The sequence below is a fragment of the Guillardia theta genome (assembly GCF_000315625.1).
Source record: "Guillardia theta CCMP2712 unplaced genomic scaffold GUITHscaffold_50, whole genome shotgun sequence".
Taxonomy (NCBI): domain Eukaryota; class Cryptophyceae; order Pyrenomonadales; family Geminigeraceae; genus Guillardia; species Guillardia theta.
This window is the reverse complement of record NW_005434624.1, coordinates 402,215-426,124: the sequence shown is the minus strand read 5'-3', so window position 1 is coordinate 426,124 and position 23,910 is coordinate 402,215. Positions and strand designations below refer to the sequence as shown.

General features: G+C 51.3%; 5 protein-coding genes across 5 annotated transcripts; 4 read left to right on the top strand and 1 right to left on the bottom strand.

Moving 5' to 3' along the window:
- Positions 1–4,350: 4,350 nt before the first annotated feature.
- Positions 4,351–8,554, top strand: GUITHDRAFT_111219 (hypothetical protein; the record flags this gene model as incomplete). Its single annotated transcript, XM_005829774.1, has 3 exons — positions 4,351–5,244; positions 5,298–5,411; positions 5,459–8,554. The coding sequence occupies 3 exons, from the start codon at positions 4,351–4,353 to the stop codon at positions 8,552–8,554; spliced, it is 4,104 nt and encodes a 1,367-aa protein (XP_005829831.1).
- Positions 8,555–9,107: 553 nt separating this feature from the next.
- GUITHDRAFT_111218 (hypothetical protein) lies at positions 9,108–10,616 on the top strand (the record flags this gene model as incomplete). Its single annotated transcript, XM_005829773.1, has 2 exons — positions 9,108–10,121; positions 10,164–10,616. The coding sequence occupies 2 exons, from the start codon at positions 9,108–9,110 to the stop codon at positions 10,614–10,616; spliced, it is 1,467 nt and encodes a 488-aa protein (XP_005829830.1).
- A 1,061-nt stretch (positions 10,617–11,677) lies between these two features.
- On the bottom strand, positions 11,678–18,546 carry GUITHDRAFT_140983 (hypothetical protein; the record flags this gene model as incomplete). Its single annotated transcript, XM_005829772.1, has 17 exons — positions 11,678–11,729; positions 11,788–11,873; positions 12,111–12,146; positions 12,197–12,286; positions 12,336–12,413; positions 12,759–12,956; positions 13,011–13,132; positions 13,183–13,774; positions 13,856–16,177; positions 16,243–17,379; positions 17,537–17,626; positions 17,680–17,754; positions 17,797–17,877; positions 17,927–17,962; positions 18,008–18,060; positions 18,105–18,160; positions 18,410–18,546. The coding sequence occupies 17 exons, from the start codon at positions 18,544–18,546 to the stop codon at positions 11,678–11,680; spliced, it is 5,241 nt and encodes a 1,746-aa protein (XP_005829829.1).
- Positions 18,547–20,064: 1,518 nt separating this feature from the next.
- Positions 20,065–21,735, top strand: GUITHDRAFT_140982 (hypothetical protein; the record flags this gene model as incomplete). The annotated part of the gene is made up of 13 exons (XM_005829771.1): positions 20,065–20,121; positions 20,178–20,288; positions 20,341–20,412; positions 20,449–20,514; positions 20,578–20,691; positions 20,741–20,916; positions 20,969–21,002; positions 21,050–21,112; positions 21,162–21,211; positions 21,258–21,341; positions 21,386–21,428; positions 21,571–21,605; positions 21,654–21,735. 13 exons carry the CDS (start codon positions 20,065–20,067, stop codon positions 21,733–21,735), a joined length of 987 nt encoding a protein of 328 aa, XP_005829828.1.
- Positions 21,736–22,929: 1,194 nt separating this feature from the next.
- On the top strand, positions 22,930–23,572 carry GUITHDRAFT_111214 (hypothetical protein; the record flags this gene model as incomplete). The annotated part of the gene is made up of 5 exons (XM_005829770.1): positions 22,930–22,979; positions 23,036–23,212; positions 23,260–23,366; positions 23,418–23,491; positions 23,540–23,572. 5 exons carry the CDS (start codon positions 22,930–22,932, stop codon positions 23,570–23,572), a joined length of 441 nt encoding a protein of 146 aa, XP_005829827.1.
- Between the last annotated feature and the right edge of the window lie 338 nt (positions 23,573–23,910).

Genomic DNA, 23,910 nt, shown 5'->3' with positions numbered 1-23,910 from the left:
GCTCGTATTTCCCTGACAACCCTCCTGGCAATCCAACTTCTTACTGCACACTGTATCATCTCAACTCTTGGGATCTGCCTCTTCAGCCAGAGGTTCATCTTGAACCTGTACTTTCGGAACATTCGCTGTATGGCGACGCAGGCAAGTCTCTTTGTGTCTTTCTTGGAGCTGTGGAAGAAACTCCTTGCTCTGTGTGATCTCTGCGCACACTGGAGCATTCTTGCGGCAACATTCTCCTTCTTCAACTTCAAGAGTTTCATCAGATTTGAGCATACGGCAGAGTTCAAGAACTCAAGGGTGCGAGCCTCAGTCTCGGAGTAGTTGGCGATGAACGTCAGGTACTTGCGATATGGGACCGTCACAAGGGTAGAGTCGATCGTGGCCCGCACGCAGAACTCGCACTTGACAAACTTGGTCCCCAGCAGACCAACCTCTCCTATGAACGACCCCGGGCCCAGCGAGCACGAATGCCGAGGGATGTCTTGCAACGTGAACTCTCCGTCGATGACTACGGCAAACTCCGACCGGTTTTCCCCTTCCCTGCAGTAGAACTGCCCCTTGCTGTAATGTCGAGCCTTAGCAAGTAGAGCGAGCAACTTGACCTGGTCCTTGCTCAGCCCAAGACTGAAGATTGTGTCGTTGCTGTCGACTAGTGTCGAGAAGATCCTGATGGCGAGCTCTTTGTCCGGGTACTTGGACAGATGCTTGCCCGATACCTGGGCGTTCAAACTTCCCGGGAGATGTGATGCGTCAAGCACCATCGCTGTTGACGTCAATCAACCAAGTGAGCTATCTAAAACCCCAAGTGAGAGCTTCTCCTACGGAGCCCAGGTCTTTCCTTCTCATCCCATGCTGCTCACGCACAAGGCAATGGAGAGTAGAGTTAACGGCGATATTCACGACAAGGTCATCCCAGACTTGCGGAGAGTGAAACATGAGATTCTGATTATCATCCCAGCTTAAACTCCAGCATCATCTTCTCAATCTTGCCATTGCTGTCTTGCAAGCACAACATCGGTCACGCCACATACTGTCCTACCAACGCCCGCGCGCGACTGGCATACCTGCCATATTATCTTATCCTCACGTTTCAGTCAACGCTAGCCTGGTACTAACGGACCCACCGTAGGCCCGGACATCGGGTTCTTCGAGCGGCAGATCCCAGACATCGTAGAGCAGAGCAGAGTCCTTTGATCCGATCGAGTGAGTCCTTTGATCGAGTGAGTCCTTTGATCGAGTGAGTCCTTTGATCGAGTGAGTCCTTTGATCGAGTGAGTCCTTTGATCGAGTGAGTCCTTTGATCGAGTGAGTCCTTTGATCGAGTGAGTCCTTTGATCGAGTGAGTCCTTTGATCGAGTGAGTCCTTTGATCCGATCGAGTGAGTCCTTTGATCGAGTGAGTCCTTTGATCGAGTGAGTCCTTTGATCGAGTGAGTCCTTTGATCCGATCGAGTGAGTCCTTTGATCGAGTGAGTCCTTTGATCGAGTGAGTCCTTTGATCGAGTGAGTCCTGGTTTGTTGGTCTGAATAGTTGGATGATTGGAGACGGGATGATTGGAAATGGTCGTGAGTTGGATGGAGACGGTGATCTGGCAAAGACACATACACCATGTAAGCAGAGATGCTGATGTGATCTCGAGTTGTCAAGCAAGGAGGTTGATTGACAGACCGTGCAGGAAGCAATACAACGCATTTCTGGCGCACGAGGTAACTCACTTTAGATAGTAATGCTAGACGCTCAATGCAGGCTTCAAAGTTTCCAGCATTCTTGAATGAAGCAATCTTGGTAAAAAGGTGAAAGATATAACGATAACGATGTATCTCTTTTGAAAACCTCAATCTTGTCAGTTAAGTTCAGGGCTGTCGGGTCGCAAGGATTACTGAATCAGAAGATCACGACTGATCTATACTCATTGGACCCTGCGAATGGTTAAAAGATAAGGTCTACAAGGAAATAAGTTGAGAAAAGTTTATTTGATTTGCATCAGCTGGTTGGACTTATTCCTCGAGCGAGAATTCCACGCCGTCGGACAGAAACATCACACTTTGAAAGAACTCAATCCCAAGGTCTACCAAACCCCCTCGTTGTTTTCTCGGCTCTGTCTCCATACACAAGGTTTGTGCATGTTACCAATTTGCAGTCTTTTTCAAAGCTTCTGGGAGGACCAAATCAAATTCGGCTGATGCTTTTCAATCTTAGCTACACCGCTTCCATCATGCCCTTCCCCCAACCTCCTTCTCTTCTTTCCTGAGGATAAGGTGCGATGGAAAATGAAACAGAAGCCATTGTGAATGGCTGTCAAGAACATCATCGTCGAAGACAACTTTGGCGGCCAAATTACGATTGTGCTTCATCATGCACTTGAAAATGAAAACCTCTGTTTTTCTTGGTTTTCATCTTTTTCCGTCCAAACCAAAGTAGATCGCAATAATATCCTTGATATCACGATAGCACTTCCGTATCAAAAGCTTGTTTCGCATCGATGCTTTCCGAACACGAAGCATTTCACATCCCGATGAGAGCAATTCTCTTGATTGCTTGCCTCCATGCTCGACTTTTTTTCAGCTCATTAATGCTGGCGGCAATCCTCGCCTCTAGCTGCAGTAGTTCGCGTAGCCTGCTCTCGATCTCGAGCTCGGCTTTCTTTGCCCGGCCACCTCCTGAGCCCGGAGCTCGGCTTTCTGTTCCTGCTCATTAGTGCTCCCAGCGATCCTCTCCACTAGCTGTAATAGCTCGACACTCACACGCTCGATCTCCAGCTCGGCTGTCTCCTGCAGTAGTTGGACCCACCTATCACGTTTGTGTTCGATCCCTGCAAGTAAAAGCATCAAGGCTTCCTCAGCCTTAGTCAGAAGAGTTGCCTCTCCTCACCTTGGCCTTCAGTTGCCCCCTACCTCCTCTCCTTACCTAGCTTACCTCGCTGACTCGTTGGTCGCCGGAGTCCTCGAGTCCCCTTCTTGTCCACCTCTTCTTCGCCGTGCTGTCTTGCTTTCAGCTCAAGCTCAGTGCGGGCTCGCCCTGTCGCCTTCCTCGCCCTCGCCTTGCTCTTCTTCCATGTCCTCCTCCTCTTCATCATCTTCCCTCATCTTCAGCCGCAGTCGGGTTTTCTTGTCCACCTTCAGTGAGCAGGCCAGCACATGCATCTCTGCAAATTTACTCAGTGCTATGAACAGGAAGCTAAGAGATCGACGCTCTATGTCGTCGCTCTCCGCCTCCTGCTCAAGCTCAGCCGCTGCCGTTGCCCGTGGCGAGAACGCGCTGCCCCTCCTGGCCTTCTTGCTGTCTCCCTGCACGCGAGTCCAGCGCTTGCTGTGCAGCCACTCCGCCAGCTGCTCCTTGAGAACATTGCGTCCCACTCCCTGCTCCTCTGGGGTCTTCGCCCACTCTCCCAGCGACATGAACTCCAGGCTTTCCGGTGAGTAGAAGGTGTCGTGGAGGTTTCCTACGGCCTTGTCCAAGACCAGCTTGATCCGCTCGCTCGTCCTCATCTCGTTCAAAGAAGTTGCCTCCTGGATGACTGCTGAGAGCTCGCACACGAGCTGCATGTCGTCTTTGCTGGATGGAGAAGCTGCCTCCATTGTGATCCTCTCCAGGTCTGTAAGCTCCAGCCACTCTCCCGCGCTCTCCTCATGCTGAGCGTCGCCGCTACCTCCTCTCAGGCTTCATGTTGAAGCCGACTGCTTCGAGCTTGATTGCTGCGCTTTCTAAAGAGAAAGGCAGCTCCTTCGTCATGCGTCGAGCATCCTCCATAGAGTCAAGGAAGATGCATATCTTGGACCCGTTCCACGACTTGGTGCTTCGGTCCTCCTCCACGTCGATCCCTTCGACATTGATCTCGACTCTGTCCTCTCTGATCTTCGGGTCCTCGCTGAACAGAGTCAGATGCACTTCCTCCATCGCTTCGCTCTCTCGAAAGGCTCGGAAGGCTCTTTCAATCTCTCTTAGCCTCCACTGGAAGCGATACACGTCGGCAATTTCAGCCGTCGTCATTCCATCACGAGCTTCACGAGGGGCGGTATCATGTTTACTTGAGAGCAATCCTCTTGATGCTACGCTCAATGGGCCATGAGTAGCTGCGTGATCGATCGCAACATGCAGCAGTGTGAAGTCTTTTCTTGATTACTCAACTAGTGAAGTAATAATGATTTAACATAATAATTAACCGGCGCACGTACTCGTTCCGGCGATCGGCTGACCCTCACCCCCTGCAGGCGGGCTGCTAGGGTATGTGTTCCCAATGGCTCAGCCTCACATGAGGGGTGGTCTTCCCTCTGCCAGGGGTTGCGCGGAAACAGGGAGCGGGGTTGCGAGTTGCAAGATGTGGACATGTCGGTTGCGTGAACAGGGAGCATGGCCGAGATGACGGTCATGGTGGAAGAGGATGCAGGCAAAAGCTTGAGGCCTGGAAGAATCTCCTCTCAGCCAAACTGCACAGAAGAGTTCCCTCAGGTGTGGCTCGACTATCTTGTGGAGAGCACCAAGATAGAGGGTGACAGGCTACAAAATTCTCTGGAAGCTGCTCGAACCAAGATCTTTGCGAATAAGAGCTTTGAGATTCTCTGTTCTTCACATCCCTTCACCTGGTTTCTGTCTGTGAGGATCTTCCAAGCGGGTTTGGCTGTCATTGCTTTCCTTTTCCTGTTTTTGCCACTGTCTCACTCAGCGACTTGGTCGCTTTCAAGCATTAGTCAGCCCCAAGGAGCGTCTCGTTTCTTTCGATTCACTGCTAGAAAGCTTCAGAATGGACTGTCAGGGCCTGCCATAACATCTCCTGGGATACAATCCTTCGGAGTGCTGAGAGGGGACTGTTTGATTCCGAGGTATCCGCTAGGAGACGAGTATGTTGAAGAGAGGCAAGGAGCTTCCGTGACTTTGAGATTAGATGCCTCGCACTCTTTCGATGGCTGGTACTTTCTCACATCCAACTCTAGCAATGAGTTCAACCCCGTCGAATTCACCCTTGAGTCATCCAGCGACGGCGAGCACTGGAAAGTCTACGTGATGCAGTCCATGCAGTCGTTGGATCGAGTAGTTCCCGTCCCTGTAGGTCAAGACGTGCTCGAGCAAGACTTCTCGAGGATGTTGGCTTCGCTTCCACGAAATCAGCTCATCAAGATCAGCTGGAACGCGATCAAATGCCGGTGGCCTGCATATGCGAGGGTCTTGGAGCGATTGTTCAAGGGGCTCGGAATCTTGCTTGCTGTAGCATGCGCGCATCTAAAAAGGCTCCACGCGTCGGTACCGGTAAGTGTGCTTGTAAACCCGATACTCATATGCGAGTGATGGGGAGATGGTAGATGCTGTGCTTGGGATATTTCCTCTCGGCAGCTGTTGGCATGTCCGAGTTCATTGTCACGTGGAGCAGCTGCAACTTAGAGGTGGAGTATGCGGCGCTGATCGAGAGCCTCATGGTACTGCCCGTCTCGTCCTCTCCCTCTTCTGAGTCCCTTCCCTCCAGATCCTGCTGCTTTTTCCTTGTCCTCTCGTTGTTCACGAGTGCCTGGTGTTGGAGCTGGGGGCAGCGTCATCAGCGATTCTCCTTGGGGTGGAGGCTGCACTGAGATCAAACGGGGCATACATGAGAATCGTGCAGCTGCTTTTCTTTCTTGTCTTGATGGCAATCCGTGAATACCTCAGAGCTTCCTCCCGCAAGTCTGCCATGAATCACCAGGCCGAGCTGGAGAAGGTTTGGGAAGACATACTATCCCAGGGAGGCGACTCAAGCTTGAGAGAGCTGCATGAAGTGGCTTACACTGGTTGCAAAAGCGCTCGGAAGCACTTGCGGCAATTTTGTCTTGCACCAATTCAGACAAACCAAGGAGATGCAAACCTAGATGTCGAAAGGATTCGAGCCTTGGAAGCATTCTCTTCATCGAAAAGATCTTGCTCACCTTCTACGCACGAATCATTTGGAGCTTTTACCTCCCGCTCAAGTGTAAAGCTTTCGGAAACAAACGAGATCACTAGTTTTGACCAACTGTACGCCCAGGGGGTTGTGATGCAGAAAGTGTTTGTTGACAAATTGGTGGTCATCGTTGAAAAACTGCAGACCTCGCACGGGTGTATCGCTCGTTTCCATGAGACTCCCATGAAGAGCTTCGAAGCAAGCTACGAAAAGATCTTACGAAAGTACCATGGAGCCGTTGCAAGACATACGGATCTGGTGCGGCAGAGCATCGTCTTCGAGCGGATACAAGACATCACAGAGTGTTTGCGAGTGCTGTTTGAAGACCGAGGGGTGGTGATTGTGAGCCTCACGAACAGACTCGCTGTGAAGGACGAGCACAAACATTTGGGACAGGTCAGGGATGTTTGTCTCAAAATTCGATTATTTACAGAGCAATCGCGGTTCTACGGCACATGCGCGTTTGTTTGTGAACTTCGACTGGTTCTGGCCCGTCTGCAAGCTGCGGCAACCTCGAACATGTTGGACGATTTGAAGTCATACCGGCGCATCCACCAGATCGACCTGCCTGCGCAATGCTCCTTGTTCTTGGCGATGCTAGACTCGTTCACTTGGTTGCTGAGGGTGAGGCATCATAAGATCCGTAGACTGTCAAGGGTTGCGGTGGAGAATCTTGGCGGTGCAGGCGAGGAGGCCGAGTCTCTGAACTCACTCTACCAATCAGCCCCTCACTGCTGGTCTGAAGAACAAAGGCATAAGGACCTGTTAAGACAGAGATGCCTGATTGCTGGAAACATCCTCGGGGCGAGGCTCAAGGAGCGGCGACATGCAGTCAGGAAGACGGGAAGCAGCAGCGTGCTCTTCACTTCCATTCCTTGCACGCTTGCGATACAGAAGGTCTCTTTCAAGGTGTCGATGGTGATTGTTGGCATCTTCTATGTGGTGCACACGTTCGGACCCGGAGGGATATGGTATGATTTCGCTGGCCAACAAGTGTTCCAAGTGCAAGCTGCAAGGATGAAAGTTTTGCAACAGCGGGAGGACAGACTACCAGCCGGTGGGAACTACTCACTTAAGCTCGGTTGGATCTTGAATGGTTGTAAGGTCTCTTCTGCAGTGGAGGGAGTAGAGAAGGAGAACAACTTTTACTTCTCCTTCAAGAGTTTCGAAGCCGCCAACGCCTTCTACTTCATCACTGACAGTCGCCTCGGCACCGAGGGACTTGACCCCGTTCGATTCCAGCTGGAGGTCACCACTTCTTCAACCAAGAACCCGTGGGAGCTGCAAGACTCCAGCTGGAGGCTGAAAGCAGGCACCCGATGCAAGTGGGATATTTACACCACAGCCTGCATTCCCTTCTGGGAGGAGGCCTATCCCACAACCTTAGAGCGAGGAGCTGAGAACGAGGTGACGCTTGTCGCGCCTCTGTATGAAGCTCTCGACACGATCTTCTACATCTTCCCGGTGATCTTCGGCCTCTTCACCGGGTCCTTGTTGAGCGTTCTTGGGAAGCCTCGCACGGGTATTGTGCTCTTCTCCTTTAGCTTCTGCGGGCCTGGTTTCTTTCAGATCACTAGTGGAATAATCCACATGGCCGTCGACGGATGGGCGACCGACCTTGTCCGATTGTTCTTTGAAGGCTTTGCGGCTTTGATCTCAGGATTGCTGCTGGTGTTCTGGGAAGAGAAGTTTGTCCCTTTTCTTCCGTTCGACGCCTTGATGAACTACTTTGCTGTCAACTTCCACTACTTTCTTGTACTTGAGAAAAGACAGTTTCAGATTCCAGTCAACGGATCGATCCTGCTGCTGGGCTGGCTGATTGCGCGCATTGCACGCAGAATTGCAATCGTTCGAGCATGGCAGGGGATCAAGGACGACTCGAAGCATTACAACGAGGTTTGGCGGGCATTGACGACCAACGAAGAGTCGATGGCGCAAGTGACGAGGTTGAAGGAGACTGTCGGTGCTGGGCACAAGGCCTGGCGGAAGGGGGCCATATGTCAGGTGAAGGCGGGAGAGCAAGAGCATAGCCCTTCATTGTTCGACCGACTCTTACGACATAACGCGGGGAAGATCGCATGTCTGGATCAGCTCTACAATCAGGCCATGCTGCTTGAGCTAGCCTACCTACGCAAGGTGAAGGAGCTGCTCAAGAAGTGGGGTGGGCTCGTGCAGGATGTGGAGGCTGGGGAGGAGGGACCAAGAGAGGTCAAGTGGGTGCGATACGAAGAAGGGAATGCGCAGTATCGACACAGCTGGGCGAGTCTCAAGGGATTCGATCGGGCAATCGAGAAGCTGAGCAGGTCGTACAAGGGGGAAGTCTGGCGGCTGCTGGACGTGGTGCGGCAATGTATAGTGTTCGAGAGCATCGAGGACATCACGAGATGCTTCCGAGGGATCTGCGAGGACGAGGAGCTCGTGATCCTGCGCGTCAAGAATCGTTTCGATCCCGAGTTTACGTCGCAGCAATCAGGAGCGTACCGTGACCTGTGTCTCAACGTCCGTCTTGACAACGAGGAGACTCGTCGACTGGGTGTGAACTCACACGTGTGCGAGCTTCAATTGTCGCTCAAGGACTACAAGGCCTGGGTCATACACAGCCATGGGCACAGGCGATACGTAGAATATCGCAATACACGAGGAGAGTGACAAGTCCCCCTGACCAATCCAAAGTCAGGAAGGATGTTATGAAAGTCAATATATACATTAGAAGTGAAGCCTACGATACATGATAGTAGATGTCATGAGTAGAACGAGCTGAGACATTTAAAATAGGTTGGGGGACAGCAGTCGGCAGGATTAGGTTTGGTTCTCGCTGTCTTTTCTCTTCTCGCCGTTGGGCCTGTGCGACAGTGTCAGGGTCAAGCCTCCTCGACTCTCCTGATTGTCCTCGTACTGATTTTTAACTTAACTTTGAGTAAACCGCTGGTGAAAACGGAGATGTGAAGAATTTTTCGAGTCCGCCTCAGGTCGTCGGAGATGGGCCCGCTGAAGGTTCGTTGCCAAGAACAGGAGCAGGAGGAGCAGAAACAGGAGCAGCAGGAGCAGAAACAGGAGCAGCAGGAGCAGGAGCAGGAGCAGGAGCAGGAGCAGGAGCAGGAGCAGGAGCAGGAGCAGGAGCAGGAGCAGGAGCAGGAGCAGGAGCAGCAGGAGCAGCAGGAGGAGGCAGAACAGAAGTAGGATGAGCACGGAGCAAGCAGCAATGAATCCAGAAGGCTTAGCGTGGACGCCAAGGCCGGACGATTATTGGCAAGTGAAGGCTCATGATTCGTCGATCAATGCGTTAGAGACGGTGATGGAGGGATCGGGGGAGGTGTCGGTGAGGATGATGATATGTGGAAGTGGCGACGAGAAAATCTCGATTTGGGATGCGAAGAAGCAAAAGAAGATAGAGACGCTGCAGCATGTGCATCAAGGATACATCAGCTCGCTCCTTGTAGTGGATGACATGCTCTTGTCCGGTTCCTTTGATCAGACCATATGTCTTTGGAGCATAGAGCGACGCTCTCTCATAAAGCAGATCAAGGCGCATGCTCACTGCGTCAATCATCTTTTCCTGCATGAGAGCGGCGTCGTGCTCTCTGCCTCTTGGGACAGCTGTGTGCGCGTGTGGGATCTAAGAACGAGACTGCAAGACCATGGCTTCTCGTCGGTGGTGAAACTCCCTGATGCCGCGCTGTGTGTGGTAGGAAAGCAAACTGATGTCTACTGCGGGCTGCATGACTGCAGCATAGCAGCGCTTGACCTGCGCTCGAGCAAGCAGCGCGACACTTTCACGGGACACTCCGGATACGTCACGTCACTGCACCTCGCGAACCTCGAGCTGTTCTCAACTTCCTTCGACGGGTCAGTGAGGGTGACGGATGTGAGGAACGGCAAGGGTAGGGCGGTGCTGGAGACCGGTCTTGCTTCCTTCAACGTCTATCACAGAGTCGACGGGACCAGGAGGTGGGTCACCTCGTCGCATGCTGATGGAGGCATCCGCATTACCAACGTGGTGTCGGGGGAGGTCAAGATGAAGTTCGAGACTGCCGACAAGGAGCAGATTTTCTCCCTCATCGCAAATCACCACGGGATGCTCATTGCAGGAGACGCGCTGGGGAAGATGCATGCGTGGGGGGTGAAGAGAGAGGAGGAGGAGGCTGCCGTGCCGACGATGAAACGGCCTCCTGCATCGTCGGCAAGGATGAAGTTGTGTGCCACCAGGATCCAGAAGGTCTGGAGAGGTCACGGGGGGCGCAGACGTTTCTCGCGTCAGGTGCGGGTCTCTCCTCCTTCCTTTCAGCCAGCTGGGGGAGCTCTGCTGCCCTCGGGACAGGTGACCATCACCTGCTCTACTCCAGGAGCCACCATCCTCTACAGTCAGGTAGCCAAGACCATCTCCTTGTCCGACATGCAGGACTCGCACGTGGTCTCGGGCCCCATTCCAGTGAGCTCCCTGGCGAGCTCCTCTCCGCTCGTCCTCCATGCGAGAGCCTTCGATCCCAGCTCGAGGAAGGGAGCGAGCGCGGTGACGTCGACGTCTTTCGAGTTGAAGGTCAGAACGCCAAGCGTCAAGGAAAAGGTTGCTGGAACCAGCAAGCCCGCACGTGCTGTAGGGGATGCAAAACGAGTAGGCGGAGGTTTCCGTCTGACCGACGTGTCGCGAGAGCTCAGCAAGACTCAGGACAGAAGCAAGGTGAAGGAGCAAGTGGCCGGGGAGAAGAGATGAGGACTCCAGAGCAGGAGCAACGACGAGAACAACACTTGAGACATTCACATGACATACATACAGAATTCTTGCTCAACTTCTTCCTGGAATCTTCCTCTCAAGCTGGGGAATTCCATGGTTTCGCCGGTGACTTTCTGCTCCAAATCGAGACTCCGCCAGGGGATGCTCTCGTCCTCCTGGGATCCTTCCCGACAGCAGGAGACGCACTCGAGGCTGAAGGCGCGTCATGGAACAGGTCGAAGTTGCCTGAGGTTAGCCACGCGATCTGTTCTCTGCACTCCTTTACCTGTGCAAGCATGAGTCAAGCAGAAGGGGAGTGAGTGGCTGTGGGAATGAGAGGGCGAAGGGAGGGAGGACAAGGGAAGGAGGAAGGACCTTGTCCTCGAACACTTTGCTCTCCCCCTTGAGCCAGCCAAGGCCAAGCACACCCACGTGCTGCTGCTCAGGGGTACCCTCAACGTCGTCCCGAACAATCCTTGGGTCCCTGCGCTTGGGCGGCAGACCCTCCAAGGGAGAAGATTGCAAGTGAAGACTTCTATGTACAGGAGGGGCCCGCTTCATCTCCGAGGAGGAGCCTCTCCCCTCCAGTTCGAGTCCCTCATGATCTCCAGTGCTGTACGGTCGTCTCCGTCCTCGCTCTGGATCTTCAGCTGGGCTACCCGCTGGAGACTCCTGTGACAAGAGATAATCAGGGTCACGAGGTCAAATTGGCAGCGTCTCGTCGGAACAAGCAGATGGGAAAAAAGAGAGGAGGGAGGGGGAGGGAGAGGCACTCAGTCACGGCAGGGCTGCCGCAAGGCAGGCAAGCGCTGCCATGAACGGCCAGGAGGAGAGACTAACCATTTCACTCTCGAACTCTGCAAGACAACAAGAGCGAAACCAAGAGGCGACAGAGAGAAAAGACAGCCAGTCATCCGATGCACAGGCAAGACAAAGACGAGCTTACGTGCTGCGCGAGTTGGCTCTGCAGCTTGTGCAGTCGTTCCGTCGTCCGCTTGAGAGAAGCCTGACTGTCCAACTTTTCTTGCACTGCCAACACCCTCAGGTGCTCCTCCCCCCCTTCATCTCAGCTGACTACCTGCTCTCCTCTTCTCGGCCTCAGCAAATCGTTCCCTGCTCATGACGTAAGCACAAGGCGAGTGGGATGAGCCGATCGGAGCGGCAGGCGCACCTTTCTTCCACTGCTTTGAGAGTGTCGTAAAGGATGGAGTTCTGCCTCCTCATCGAGTCGAGCGATTGCTCCAGATGCGACTTCTCCTGCTGCACTATCAGCTTACACCGACAGCCCCGGCACGTTTCCAGCAGTGCCTGTGAGAGGATCTCCATGTTGGTGCGCTGCTTCCGGAGGAACTCCCTGAAGTCAGGGCCTCAGCTTGGGGGGGGGGGAGGCGAGAGGTTGAGGAGATGGACGGACCTGATTCTTAGCTCGTGCTCCTTCACTGAGAGCTCATGCTGGGCACTGTCAGCTGATGGTGCTGACTCACTTGTCCTCACCTCCACGTTCCCGCTCAGGATCCTCCTCGTCAAGGCCTGGAGCCTCACTCTCATCAGCTCAGGCAGCAAGGCGATGCTCTTTTCACCTGCTCTCGGATGAGCTCCGATTCTCTCGTCTGCCCACTGAGCAGTTTGTGCTTCACATCCTCAAGAGTGCTCTCGTAGAATCTCAGATCCTGCGGTCGCGTCAGACCTCGCGGATCCTCTCGTGGTGCCAGCACGCACAGCTTGAGTTGCATTCAGCTGGACTCTGATCTGCTCGTGTCGCGTCTGCTCCTTGGTGAGGTCGTCCAGGGCCTTGCACTGTCATCAGGTCATTTCAAGCGACCGTGAGGCGTCGGAGAACATTGAGACCTTATCAGAGTGCTCGGACTTCACAGTTTGACACAGCAGCTGGGAGCTGAGTTAGCTAAGGCCTTTTCAATCGCACGGGACCTCATTCTCTCGGCAGAGCTCCGCGACCCTTGTTTCGAGCTTTTTCATCGCATCTGTGGTGCTGTCACTTCGACCCTCTGAAAGTTGGGGGTTGCATGCCGAGCTGCATGCCGATGCTTGAATCTTGTTCTTGCTTCCTTTGGGAGGCATCCCGCGTCAACCTCTCCTGTCGACTTCGATGACGACACACAACATGCCGTGACAAGTGCCCACCTGCTTGCTCTTCAACTCCACTCCTGCAAGGGTGCTGAAGATGGTTGTCACTTGGTCATTCATCCCTGAGAGAGACTGGTGGGTGGAGGCCTGCAGCTCTTCCAGCACAGATTCTCTTCCCAAAGAAGCCTCTAGGGCAGCCTCGAGCGAGACGATGACTTCTTCTCGCTTCTTGAACTGATCCATCAGCTTAACAAGCTGCACTTCCGTCAGCAGTCGTCGTCCTCCCTTCGTCCTCCCTCCACCCTCTACCTCAAGTTGGATCGCCTCCACCTCCTTGATGCAGCCAAAGATCTCGACGAACTGACACCTGGAGGCTGCGGGGTCAGCTGTCGCTTGCCATGCAGGTGCCGACCTCGAGAAGACGAACACTGCTGCACACAACACTTCAGCTCTCGTCAACGTTTCAGCACGTGGGAAGAACCTGAATCGACGTCTTTGGAAGGAGCGCTGGCTCCAGCCTTCAGCCGTCTGACGTCGCGATGGGAGCTTGAACGATCGTGGGCCAGCAGACCGAACAGATTGTGCTCGTTCGGCTCCAATGGAATCTCCACCATCTTCTTGATCTGCCCAAACATTGAATCTAGATTGCCTTTGCCCTTATTGATGACGTTGGGGAAGAAATTGATGAGCGGATTTTCCGCAGCGCTCTCCTTCTTGGTCTCTGCCGTCTTTGATCTCATTTCGACTGTTCTGCTTCGATATCCTGCCATGGGTAGACCTTGGCGACCCTGCATCTTGCCGGGGGTCATCGCAGTCTCATCATCTTTGAGATGAATTTCACGAATCATGTGATTCACTTCAGCCAACTCCTTACAGATCTCCTCGAAGTGAGCTCGCAACCAGTGCTGTGGGGCGGTCAACTTGTCGGACAACGGTGTTTCCTGGTTGGACAAGAATGAGTTGTCAAGAGCGCGGCTTTCTGCCCGGGCGCCTTGTTCAACGTTGTGCGTGAACATGCACTTGCAGGCAGATCTCAAAGCAAAGATTTCATCCTCCAAGAATTTGATCCTCGCCTGCAAGATCATGGTCAGTTCAGGTTTTGAAGTCAAGAAATATAGAATAGTGCAGGATCCAGGGGAGAGAATTTCACACACCTTCTCGTCGGATTCCAGCAGGCAATCTGAAACTGTTGAGTCGAGAAGTTCCTGTGCCTCTGTGACATGTAGCAACAATTCTTTTATCCTTGCATCAGAGAAACGAGAAGATATCTCAATAGAGGTTGACTGAGCATCGAACAACTTTTTCTGCATTCTTCTTTGTTGTAGCTGAAAGTCCTCAAGCAAGGTATCAAGACTTTGCGCCGCTTTCTCCGCTTGTGCCTGAGCCTCTTGTAGCTCTGCCCGTGCCCCCTCTGCCTGCCTTCTGGCTTCCTTCGCTTGTGCCTGAGCCTCCTGCAGCTCTGCCCGTGCCCCCTCTGCCTCCTTCTTGGCCCCCTCCGCTTGTACCTGAGCCTCCTGCAGCTCTGCCCGTGCCCCCTCTGCCTCCTTCTTGGCCTCCTCTGCACGGCTTTGTGCTTCTCTCATCGCCCCGTACGCTTCCTGCAGCTTGCTGGCCTCTCCTTGCTTCTCATCAAGCATCTTCTCAAGCTCCTTGACTTGGTCCTGGAGCAAGCCGCTCTCGTGACGCAGCAGCTCAAACTCCTTCAGGCTCTCCTCGTGCTGGAGCGCTGTCTCCCGGAGCCTGTCTCGCTCGTCCACGAGATCACGGAGACATAGCTCACTCTCACCTAAAGCTCCTTTGGCCTCTTCTAGTACCTCCATGAGCTCTCGCATCCTTTCGGCTTGTACAGCATGCTCCACATCCTTCTCGATCTCAAGCTCCTTGATCTTGCTCTCAAGTGCCTGAGCCTGCTCGATCAATGCTGTCCTAGCAGCCGACAAGGCCTCTGCCTCCTTCTTGGCCTCCTCTGCACGGCTTTGTGCTTCTCTCATCGCCCCGTACGCTTCCTGCAGCTTGCTGGCCTCTCCTTGCTTCTCATCAAGCATCTTCTCAAGCTCCTTGACTTGGTCCTGGAGCAAGCCGCTCTCGTGACCCAGCAGCTCAAACTCCTTCAGGCTCTCCTCGTGCTGGAGCGCTGTCTCCCGGAGCCTGTCTCGCTCGTCCACGACCTTTCTAAGTTCCACATCCTTCTCGATCTCAAGCTCCTTGATCTTGCTCTCAAGTGCCTGAGCCTGCTCGATCAATGCTGTCCTAGCAGCCGACAAGGCCTCTGCCTCCTTCTTGGCCCCCTCCGCTTGTACCTGAGCCTCCTGTAGCTCTGCCCGTGCCCCCTCTGCCTCCTTCTTGGCCTCCTCTGCACGGCTTTGTGCTTCTCTCATCGCCCCGTACGCTTCCTGCAGCTTGCTGGCCTCTCCTTGCTTCTCATCAAGCATCTTCTCAAGCTCCTTGACTTGGTCCTGGAGCAAGCCGCTCTCGTGACGCAGCAGCTCAAACTCCTTCAGGCTCTCCTCGTGCTGGAGCGCTGTCTCCCGGAGCCTGTCTCGCTCGTCCACGACCTTTCTAAGTTCCACATCCTTCTCGATCTCAAGCTCCTTGATCTTGCTCTCAAGTGCCTGAGCCTGCTCGATCAATGCTGTCCTAGCAGCCGACAAGGCCTCTGCCTCCTTCTTGGCCCCCTCCGCTTGTGCCTGAGCCTCCTGCAGCTCTGCCCGTGCCCCCTCTGCCTCCTTCTTGGCTCCCTCCGCTTGTGCCTGAGCCTCCTGCAGCTCTGCCCGTGCCCCCTCTGCCTCCTTCTTGGCCTCCTCTGCACGGCTTTGTGCTTCTCTCATCGCCCCGTACGCTTCCTGCAGCTTGCTGGCCTCTCCTTGCTTCTCATCAAGCATCTTCTCAAGCTCCTTGACTTGGTCCTGGAGCAAGCCGCTCTCGTGACGCAGCAGCTCAAACTCCTTCAGGCTCTCCTCGTGCTGGAGCGCTGCCTCCCGGAGCCTGTCTCGCTCGTCCATGAGCTCGCGGAAACATAGCTCGTTTTGGTTAAGATCCGCAAACGCATCATTGCAGTGAGATATAATGGACTTGAATTGTTCCATGATAGTTGCACTGAGAAAGTATTGCTGAGGGCGCTTTGTGGAATCACAGCTTGTGACAAGATCTCGATTGTTTGAATTCAGAAAATCGATGTGGAACTTTGCATCTTCAGTGCCTTCAGCAACATGGTCCAACGGCCTTTTCAATACATGGATACAATTTTCAATCTGTCCAATATTCTTGTGAATGTCTCCAATCTGCTCATCAACTTCTGCGCATTTAGTCGCAAAGTCAAGGTGACAAGTGCCCATCTCCAGAATGCGCAAATTTCGAAGCGAGTTTTCTTCTGCTAACACGTCAATGCATCTTGATATTTCACAAACTTGCTTCAGTATCATATAAATTTGAGCCTTCATCTCATCCTTAAGTTGCCTCATGATCATGCCTATATCCTGCTGTAAACAAGAAACTTATCAAAAAAAAGGAACAAAGGAATAGAACCAGAACAAATCTTCACCTGTGACAAACATTCCTTAGGTTCCTTAGAATAGCATTCCCTTAATTCGCTATATTCCGCTTTGAAGTCGTTTGCGTCTGGCCAACATTGCAGACCCGATTTGTTGGGTAGGATGGCACAAGACCGTATATCATCAATGTCTGACTCCAACCCTTCAATGGCACATAGAAATTGTTTTGTCATTGAAGAATTGAACTGCTTGCAGTCCAGAATAATTCTTGCAATATTTGCTGAGTCAGTAAGGCACTTGTATGGTTCAATTCGACCACTCAAAAGCTTCTCTGCGGCACCAGATGTGAAAAACGTGTCGTGACTGAAAATGAAGGACAGGTCTTCTTGACAGCTTCGAATTAAAAACAGAAAGTTTTCCACTGCCCCGTTCCAAGAAGCGTGTTTAGATAGCATTGCACTATCAGTCTGGTAAACAATCTCATGCACCTTGGCCAATTCTGCATCGATCTGAGCAATGAGCTGGGAAAGTAGGTCTTCCTGAGTCACAATATGTTGAAGACGTCTTTCCAAAGAGTCCTTAGAAAGCTTCAGCGATTCATAATCTCTCAACTTGATACGCAGCTCTTCGAGTTCTGTCGCATCAGATCCACGCTCCACGGTGTTAAGATCAGATTTCAAGCTCCTCTGAAGGAGTTCGCTTTGCATCCTGTGAATTGCTGTATTTGCAACTTCCTGGGCCCTCCTCAGATTTTCGATCTCCCTCTTTGCAATTTCTAAATCCTCGATAGCATGGCAGGCCTCTTGGTCTCGTTCTACCATCGATTGAACTTCATTTTGTAATTCTAAAATCCGTTTCTGAAGGTCTTCTCCAGGTCTGGACTCCAACGCCTTCAACTGCTTCTTGATTAAAGTGGTCTCTTGATGCTTCTGATCAATGTGACGCTGCATTTCTTCCAATCTCCTTTCGAGGTCAGCATTTCTTTCCATGTTCTGTGATAGTTTTGAATTCAAATCATCAATCAGCGCGTTTTTTTCCATCAAAAGAGCTTCGTTTGATTGTTCCAAGAATATTGACCTATGGTCTCCTAAATTTTGAAGCATATGAGCTTGGACATTTGAGATTTCAAGAGTCGGCTGTATATCAAGCGTGCCTTGAACTTGCGAAACTACACGATCGTAGTTGGCCTAAACGAAGGTCATAAATAGGGAAAGGTTACGACAGAATTCTCGCCTGAGCTTTAGCAAGCTGCGCCTCAGTCTCCTTCTGCTTAGTATTCGCCGCATCGAGAAGCTGTCATACAAGCACAATCAGCAAGGATCATGGCCTTCGGAATTCAGATACCTCAACATCGAATGCAATCTGTCGTTTCAGCCCATCCACCATCGCGCGAAGGCTTTGGATCATGATCGTTTTTTCATCTTCGCCATCCGCCTATCCGTGTGGAAACAGGTGATGAGGCAAGCACGAGATCAAAAGACCAGAACCTCGCCCATCATCGCATCGACACGCATTCCCTCTTCCCGCACGATGCTGTACTGCGTGCGAGATGTCCTCAAGGACTGATTCATGTCAAGGACAACAGAAACATTTCCACGAATTACCGTCGACGGATAAGACGTAAAAACTACACCATCTGCAACATAAGGAACGGCATCGTGTGCTGCAGGAGCTTCCATTCGATCCTACAGAGATAGGTGAGCCCATAGAGCTTCAACTGCAGGTTGCCCCTACCTCAGGCTCCGGAATCGAATTCGTTTCTCGAGCGACCTGACATTGACTTCAGCGGGGAATCATGAACAATATCACAGCCACCTGCAGCTGGGCATGCTTTCCTCGCCCAGACACGTCACTCAGACTAGTCGACCCTGTGCAAACAATGAAAACCCTACAGGATACAGTAATGCACAACCTTGACTGTGCGTCACGTGAGAGATTGCATTACTTTGATCTTCTGAGAGTTCAAGCCTGCCCTACGTAAATCACAGAGATTGGAAACTATCAATAAAGGCACCGTTTGGGACTTTCTTCTAGTACAGCTTTCGGTTCAGGTTCTCGTACGGAGGGAACGACATTGATAGATTCTGCATCAAATTCTGTGAGGCTAACACATCACCATCCATGGCAGCAGAGAGTCAACCTGTTGATGCCGGCAATACTTTTGGTTGACGGGAGGGGATTTGAGCTGACACCCTCATCGATCCATTGATACTGGACCTTGGAGCATCGAATGGAGAGGGAAGGGGCTTAGACTTGTGATCCTCATTCGGGCCGTTCGACTTGGCTTGTCTGAATTTTTCCAGCCTCTTTCTTCCCGCTTCGATCTTTCGGATTCTATCCTCCTCGGCACCCATTTCCAAGTCACACGGCTTGTGGTTCAATCAGGAATAACCCGGATATACATCAACTGCATAAAAGAATCACATCAGTAGTGTGTTGTAATGTCAGCGAGCCGTCAGAGCATTTAAATAGGGATTTGAGCTTGCAACATCAAGAGGAGATTTCGTAGCAGCCAAAGAAATCAAGATAAATCAGTAGTAATGGTAGAAGTTTCAGAATAAAGGAAAATCCACCACCAGAGCGGAGAGGTGGTAGTTGGTCACAAATTTGAAAGCATAAAAATGAAATCAAGATGGATGAGTTATTGGGAAACACAGTATCATGCGAGGAAAAGGCATGCGGTACCATATCAGGAGCGGCAGAGGATGAGGTAGAACATTAAGAGTCGTCATGTCATCTCACCTCACTCCTTCATGGCTCCACTTGCTGCCACGACATGCTGGGCTTGGTGGGATTCGAATCAGAAAAACAAAAACAATTCCATGCGGGGTCACCAAAATTCAGATATATATTTCAGATATCCTAAATTTTATCTCCTAATTACAAGATTGAGTATTCATGTTCACAACATTAAATCCAAAATTCAAAAAATATCACAAAGGATGACACCCGAAGGGTCAGGGCTCCAAATTCGTGTAGTCCCAGTAACGGTTCAACGGATGAGGCGGCCATCATTGATCCTCATCCTACCGCCGTCACTGCCCCCGCCGCCGCGCCGCATATCCGGGACTCAGGTGTCGTCGGACTCCCGGATCTTTCCGTCACCTGCCGGATCCGGGCCTCCGAAGTTTACTCAAAGTGAAGATAAAACCAGTACGAGGACAATCGGGAGAGTCGACTCCGCGAGGAGGCTGCCAAACGGGCGAGCCTTGAAGAGCAAAGACACCGGAGAACCAAACCTAATCCTGCCAACTGCTTTCATGAGTGGGGCCGCAAAGGGGGGCCGCCCCCCCCCCCCCCCCCCCCCCGCACTCCGGATCCGAGGCTCCGCCGCGGGCCGCGCCGCCCTGCGGCCCGACCTCACTGTTCGCCAAGGGCCCGGCCCGGGGAAGGGCCTGGACTCCGGGAAGCATGTACTTTTTTTCGCTGCCTTCTCCTTTTCCTAGTATTTTGTTGAGGCGGGTTTGTTGGATTTATCCTCGACGTACTTGTTTCGCGAAAATGGTACGGAACATGCTGCTCGTTGGGTTCAAGGAAGCTGTTGTGGACTCAAGATACGCTGAGCAGGGCCAGGGATACAATGCAACGATCACCACATGATGAGGCGAATACAAGTAGGTCAAAGCATGCTCGGAAAGGAGCACCCGTCTAAAGAAACTTCATGGAAGTGCGGGACAGAATTCACGATTTTTCCATGGCAGAGAACGAAGAATGCAAGAAAAACGTCTTGTATTTGGCAATCAGTTGCAGCTTTTTCGTTGCTCACACAATGCATATGCATGAACGATGTAAAACTGCCTCCCCAACTTGAGATGACTGCACAGTCGGATCAATTGGAAAAAATTCCCGACTCTTGCCTCACTGACCATGAGATGGCTGTGATTGAGATACTTCATCCTCGGCATGGCTCCAAAATAGAGAGTGATGAGGTATTCATATAATCTACCGTTTGTGGTAGTGACATAGTGATTTCATCTAATGGTAGGTTAACGCACACATTCTTGTGAAGAACTATGAAATGGGACTTGACGCAGGATGTGCAGCGATTTTTTTGAATACACATTATAGATACAAGAGCTGTGCAGCAGAAATAAAGGTGACTTTTCTCCTTGGCAGTCTCTTGATCTGACTCTGGATACTTGCGAAAGGTTACATTGAGTAGCATTAGACCTGGCATGTCAGTAATTGACATCTCGCTGCTGGACTCGAATGATCGAGAGGTAGGAATCATGTCGAGCACTACGTTCATTTCACAGCTCAACCATGCACCTTGGTATAACTCCTCGAGGTCCTATGGCAAAGATATCTTACATTGGAACAAGGTCTGATTGGAAAATTTTATCGGATTGGAGCCGGAGTCCAAGTCTTTCAATGCCGTGTATCAGAACGCCCGACCTTACAAACTCCTTGTGAGCTATGGAACCGAGGCTTTCCAAGATTCTTTGAAGACATTGGCAGCAACTGCAATCTCAATTGGTGGTGTTGATGGCGTAAAAATGGTAATGTCTATCATTGGATCTCCGTAAGCAATGACAACTTCACCTTCAGTTTGGACCTCAGCATCTCAACCAAGACTTCACATCTGCAAATTCCAGGATTTTCAACCAGAGAAAAGGGGCGGGGCTATGGCTGTGGAAGCCATACCTTATCAATCAATCTTTGCACACACTGTCAGAGGGAGATCTCTTGATGTACGCAGATGCCCAGCTTACCTTCGTGTCAAGGTATTCACGATTTTCTTCGACTTTGCCAGGGAAGCTCACTTTCTTGAATTAGTGCAACGCCGCTTTTTGACATTGCCGAGGCGGAGGTGTTGCAAATTCATGAGTGACATCCCATAATATATCACTGTTGCAGGAGTTGGGTATTGTTTCATTTGGCATGGCTCAACACAAGGAGTACGTGTACACCAAGGAGGAGGTCTTGATGGGACTCTCGGCTTCGTTTCTATGTCCTTACGGTCGGCTAGGTTTTATTCGCTTTGAATTGTACGGAGGAATGCAGATTTTCGGGACAACGGTATTTGATTAGAAAAAGCTGACGCGACACCTCAACAGTTGAGTAGGGCTGCTACTTTCATCGTTTTCCGCGTGTGCGAAAGTTCAAAGGAATTTGTGCGTCAATGGCTAACTCTGTCTCAGAATTACAGGTAGAATCTTTGATTGCAAGCTGGTTGTTGACTACACAACTCAGCTTGATATCTGACGAAGAAAACGGGGCCCAACAACATGAAGAAGTAAGTTTTTTGTTGTCAAGTGACTCCGAGCAACGCTTACAAGATTCTGCCAGTTTATATCTCATAGACATGACCAGTCAATTTTTTCGGTCCTATATCGCGATGTTTTCTTGAACTACCTATGATCGAAGCATCGGAACAGGTGCTCTGCAAACACTGGGGAGTGCCTGCATACAGGTAAGTTGCCTATATTTTAGGGAGTGATCGCTGACTTTTTGCTCGGAGGGTTCCAACGCAGTACGGGGAGAACGCACTCGAAAAGAATAGCATGCATGGCAAGTATCCTCAGATTTTTCAGGCAAAGTGAAGTTGAGTGTGTCGAGGCCTCTTCGGCCAGCGGAGAAGTTTCATATGAAACGAGTAAACTACAGCATGATTGGACAAAAATACATTCCTACCGGTCCGAGAACCTCTCTGGTGGCATACCCTTCCTTGCAAACTGCTCAGATCAATATCTCACGGCAGAAGACCTCGATATTCAGTTTTTTGAGGCTATTGTCTGTGGAAAGCAGTTGATCCAACTAGCTGGACCGTACTGAGATTCCGGGGTCGGAACTTGGCAGCGGTGTCGCCGATTTCGAAGAGATAGAGGTACAATTCTCTCAAGACTATCGCAAATTCAGTGTCCATGCAGCGGGGATAAATGAGATAAGATGAGTTTTGTTTTTGTTCAACAGCTCGATAGGACAACCTGGTGTCATATACGTACAAATAAAGCAAGGTTCGCTCTCCAATCCCTGTGATGTAATGAACCAATCCTTGCCTCCTTTCCCCTTCTCCCCACCCACTTGTTAGTGTTTTGTCCATCCCCCTCAGCCACGCTCTTCATTCCTCCCATTTCTTGATCCTCTACATCTCCCATACGTGCTCTGTTTTGGCTTTTTACCCGGCTTCCCTCTCACTCCTTCCACGATCTTGCTGGAGAACTTTCTCCTTCTCCACACATCTTATCCCTCATGTCTGCCTCCATGCCCTGGTGGCTATTTCTCCCCCTCTCCCCTGCTGCCTACTCTGTGCGATGCTCTCTATAGCCGATTCTCGTCTAGTACGGATCTTGGCGCACCAGATGACCCACGAGTTTTCCTTGCAGCGGCAAAGAGGGGTGGGGTGAAAGAAGATGTTTGTCTTTGCTACAGGGGATGAGGGCTCACTATACTGGCTATTTTGGGCCAGTGGTCATCCGACTATGTAACAAATATTTGAGTATGAATGTGATCATCTTCGATAGTGATTTTTAACTCAAATAATTTTTTTTCTACGAAGAAGATTGGGTATTGGTGGGTCATAGAGTAATTTTGTGGGATTCGAACGCCAGTCCTGCTAAAAGTTGGCGAGGAAGGAGCAAGAGGATTATGCGCGGCAGGGTGCATGGCGGATGCAGGCAAGGGTACAAGGAGAAGGAAGAAACATGAGGGAGCTCTCTGAGACGTTTCTTCTTGCTCACACGGTTGGGACACGTCGAGACTGATTCCTTCCAGCGCCCAGGCTCTCCCTGGAACAGATGGAGGTGAACTCTGCAAGGTCAATTCCTGTACCCGCGAGGGAGGGAAGGTTGGTTGGGGTGTGGTGTCCGCCTCTGATGTAACGTTCCTTGTTCTTTGATGCAGATACGAATATGTTGACCGGAATCCTTTGTCTCCAATATCCCATGATAGTGCAAATACTTCCACCCGCGAGATCTCCCCAGTATATTCCGCGCCGTCACATTCCGACTCGTCTTCCAGAGGCGTTCCTGGAAGTGCCAGATGGCTAAAGGAGCGCAGCAATGCCTTGGAAGCAGAGAGGTCAACTATCTTTCACACAGGGCTACTCCATCTCTGACGTCTTGCAGACTCGATTTAGTTCAGCACACGTTAGAGCTACAGTCGCACCTCGAAGTCCTCAAGGAAAAGGCGGCAACTGCCAAGAACATCGCTCAATCATCACGTTTTGCGCTTGGTGAAATTGCTTTCCGATTCTTCTGATCGGTATTTATGACTTTAGATGCAGCGCCTGATGGGAGTGCAGCTTCGTCCAATTGGGCGAACGAGACTGAAACCATCATTGACGAAAAGAAGGAGTTGGTTAGCAGACTTATCATCTACTCCCAACAAGCTTTCTTTATGTCACAGGTCAAGTTGCTAGGCATCGAAATTGATTGCTGACATATCGTTCCATCAGGGTAAGGTCTCAGAAAAGAAACATGTTGCGAATCTAGATTTGTTCAAACTCTCCAGCCTACACGCACAATTCAAGAGGAAAATACGAATGACTATCGTTGAACTGCAAGAAGAGCAAGAACAGATAGAACAACAGAGTGGCAAATTCTATCAGGTGATAGATCTGCCTGCAATTTCAGCTGATGATACCTAAATAACTTTGCAGTTACAAGATCTTATACAGAGCAGATCTTTATCCAGTACAGCGAGGCTCAGTTTGGATAGCCATGCTAGCATGATGTTTCTCTTGATCCAGGAAATCATGACAACGATGAACAGTATTC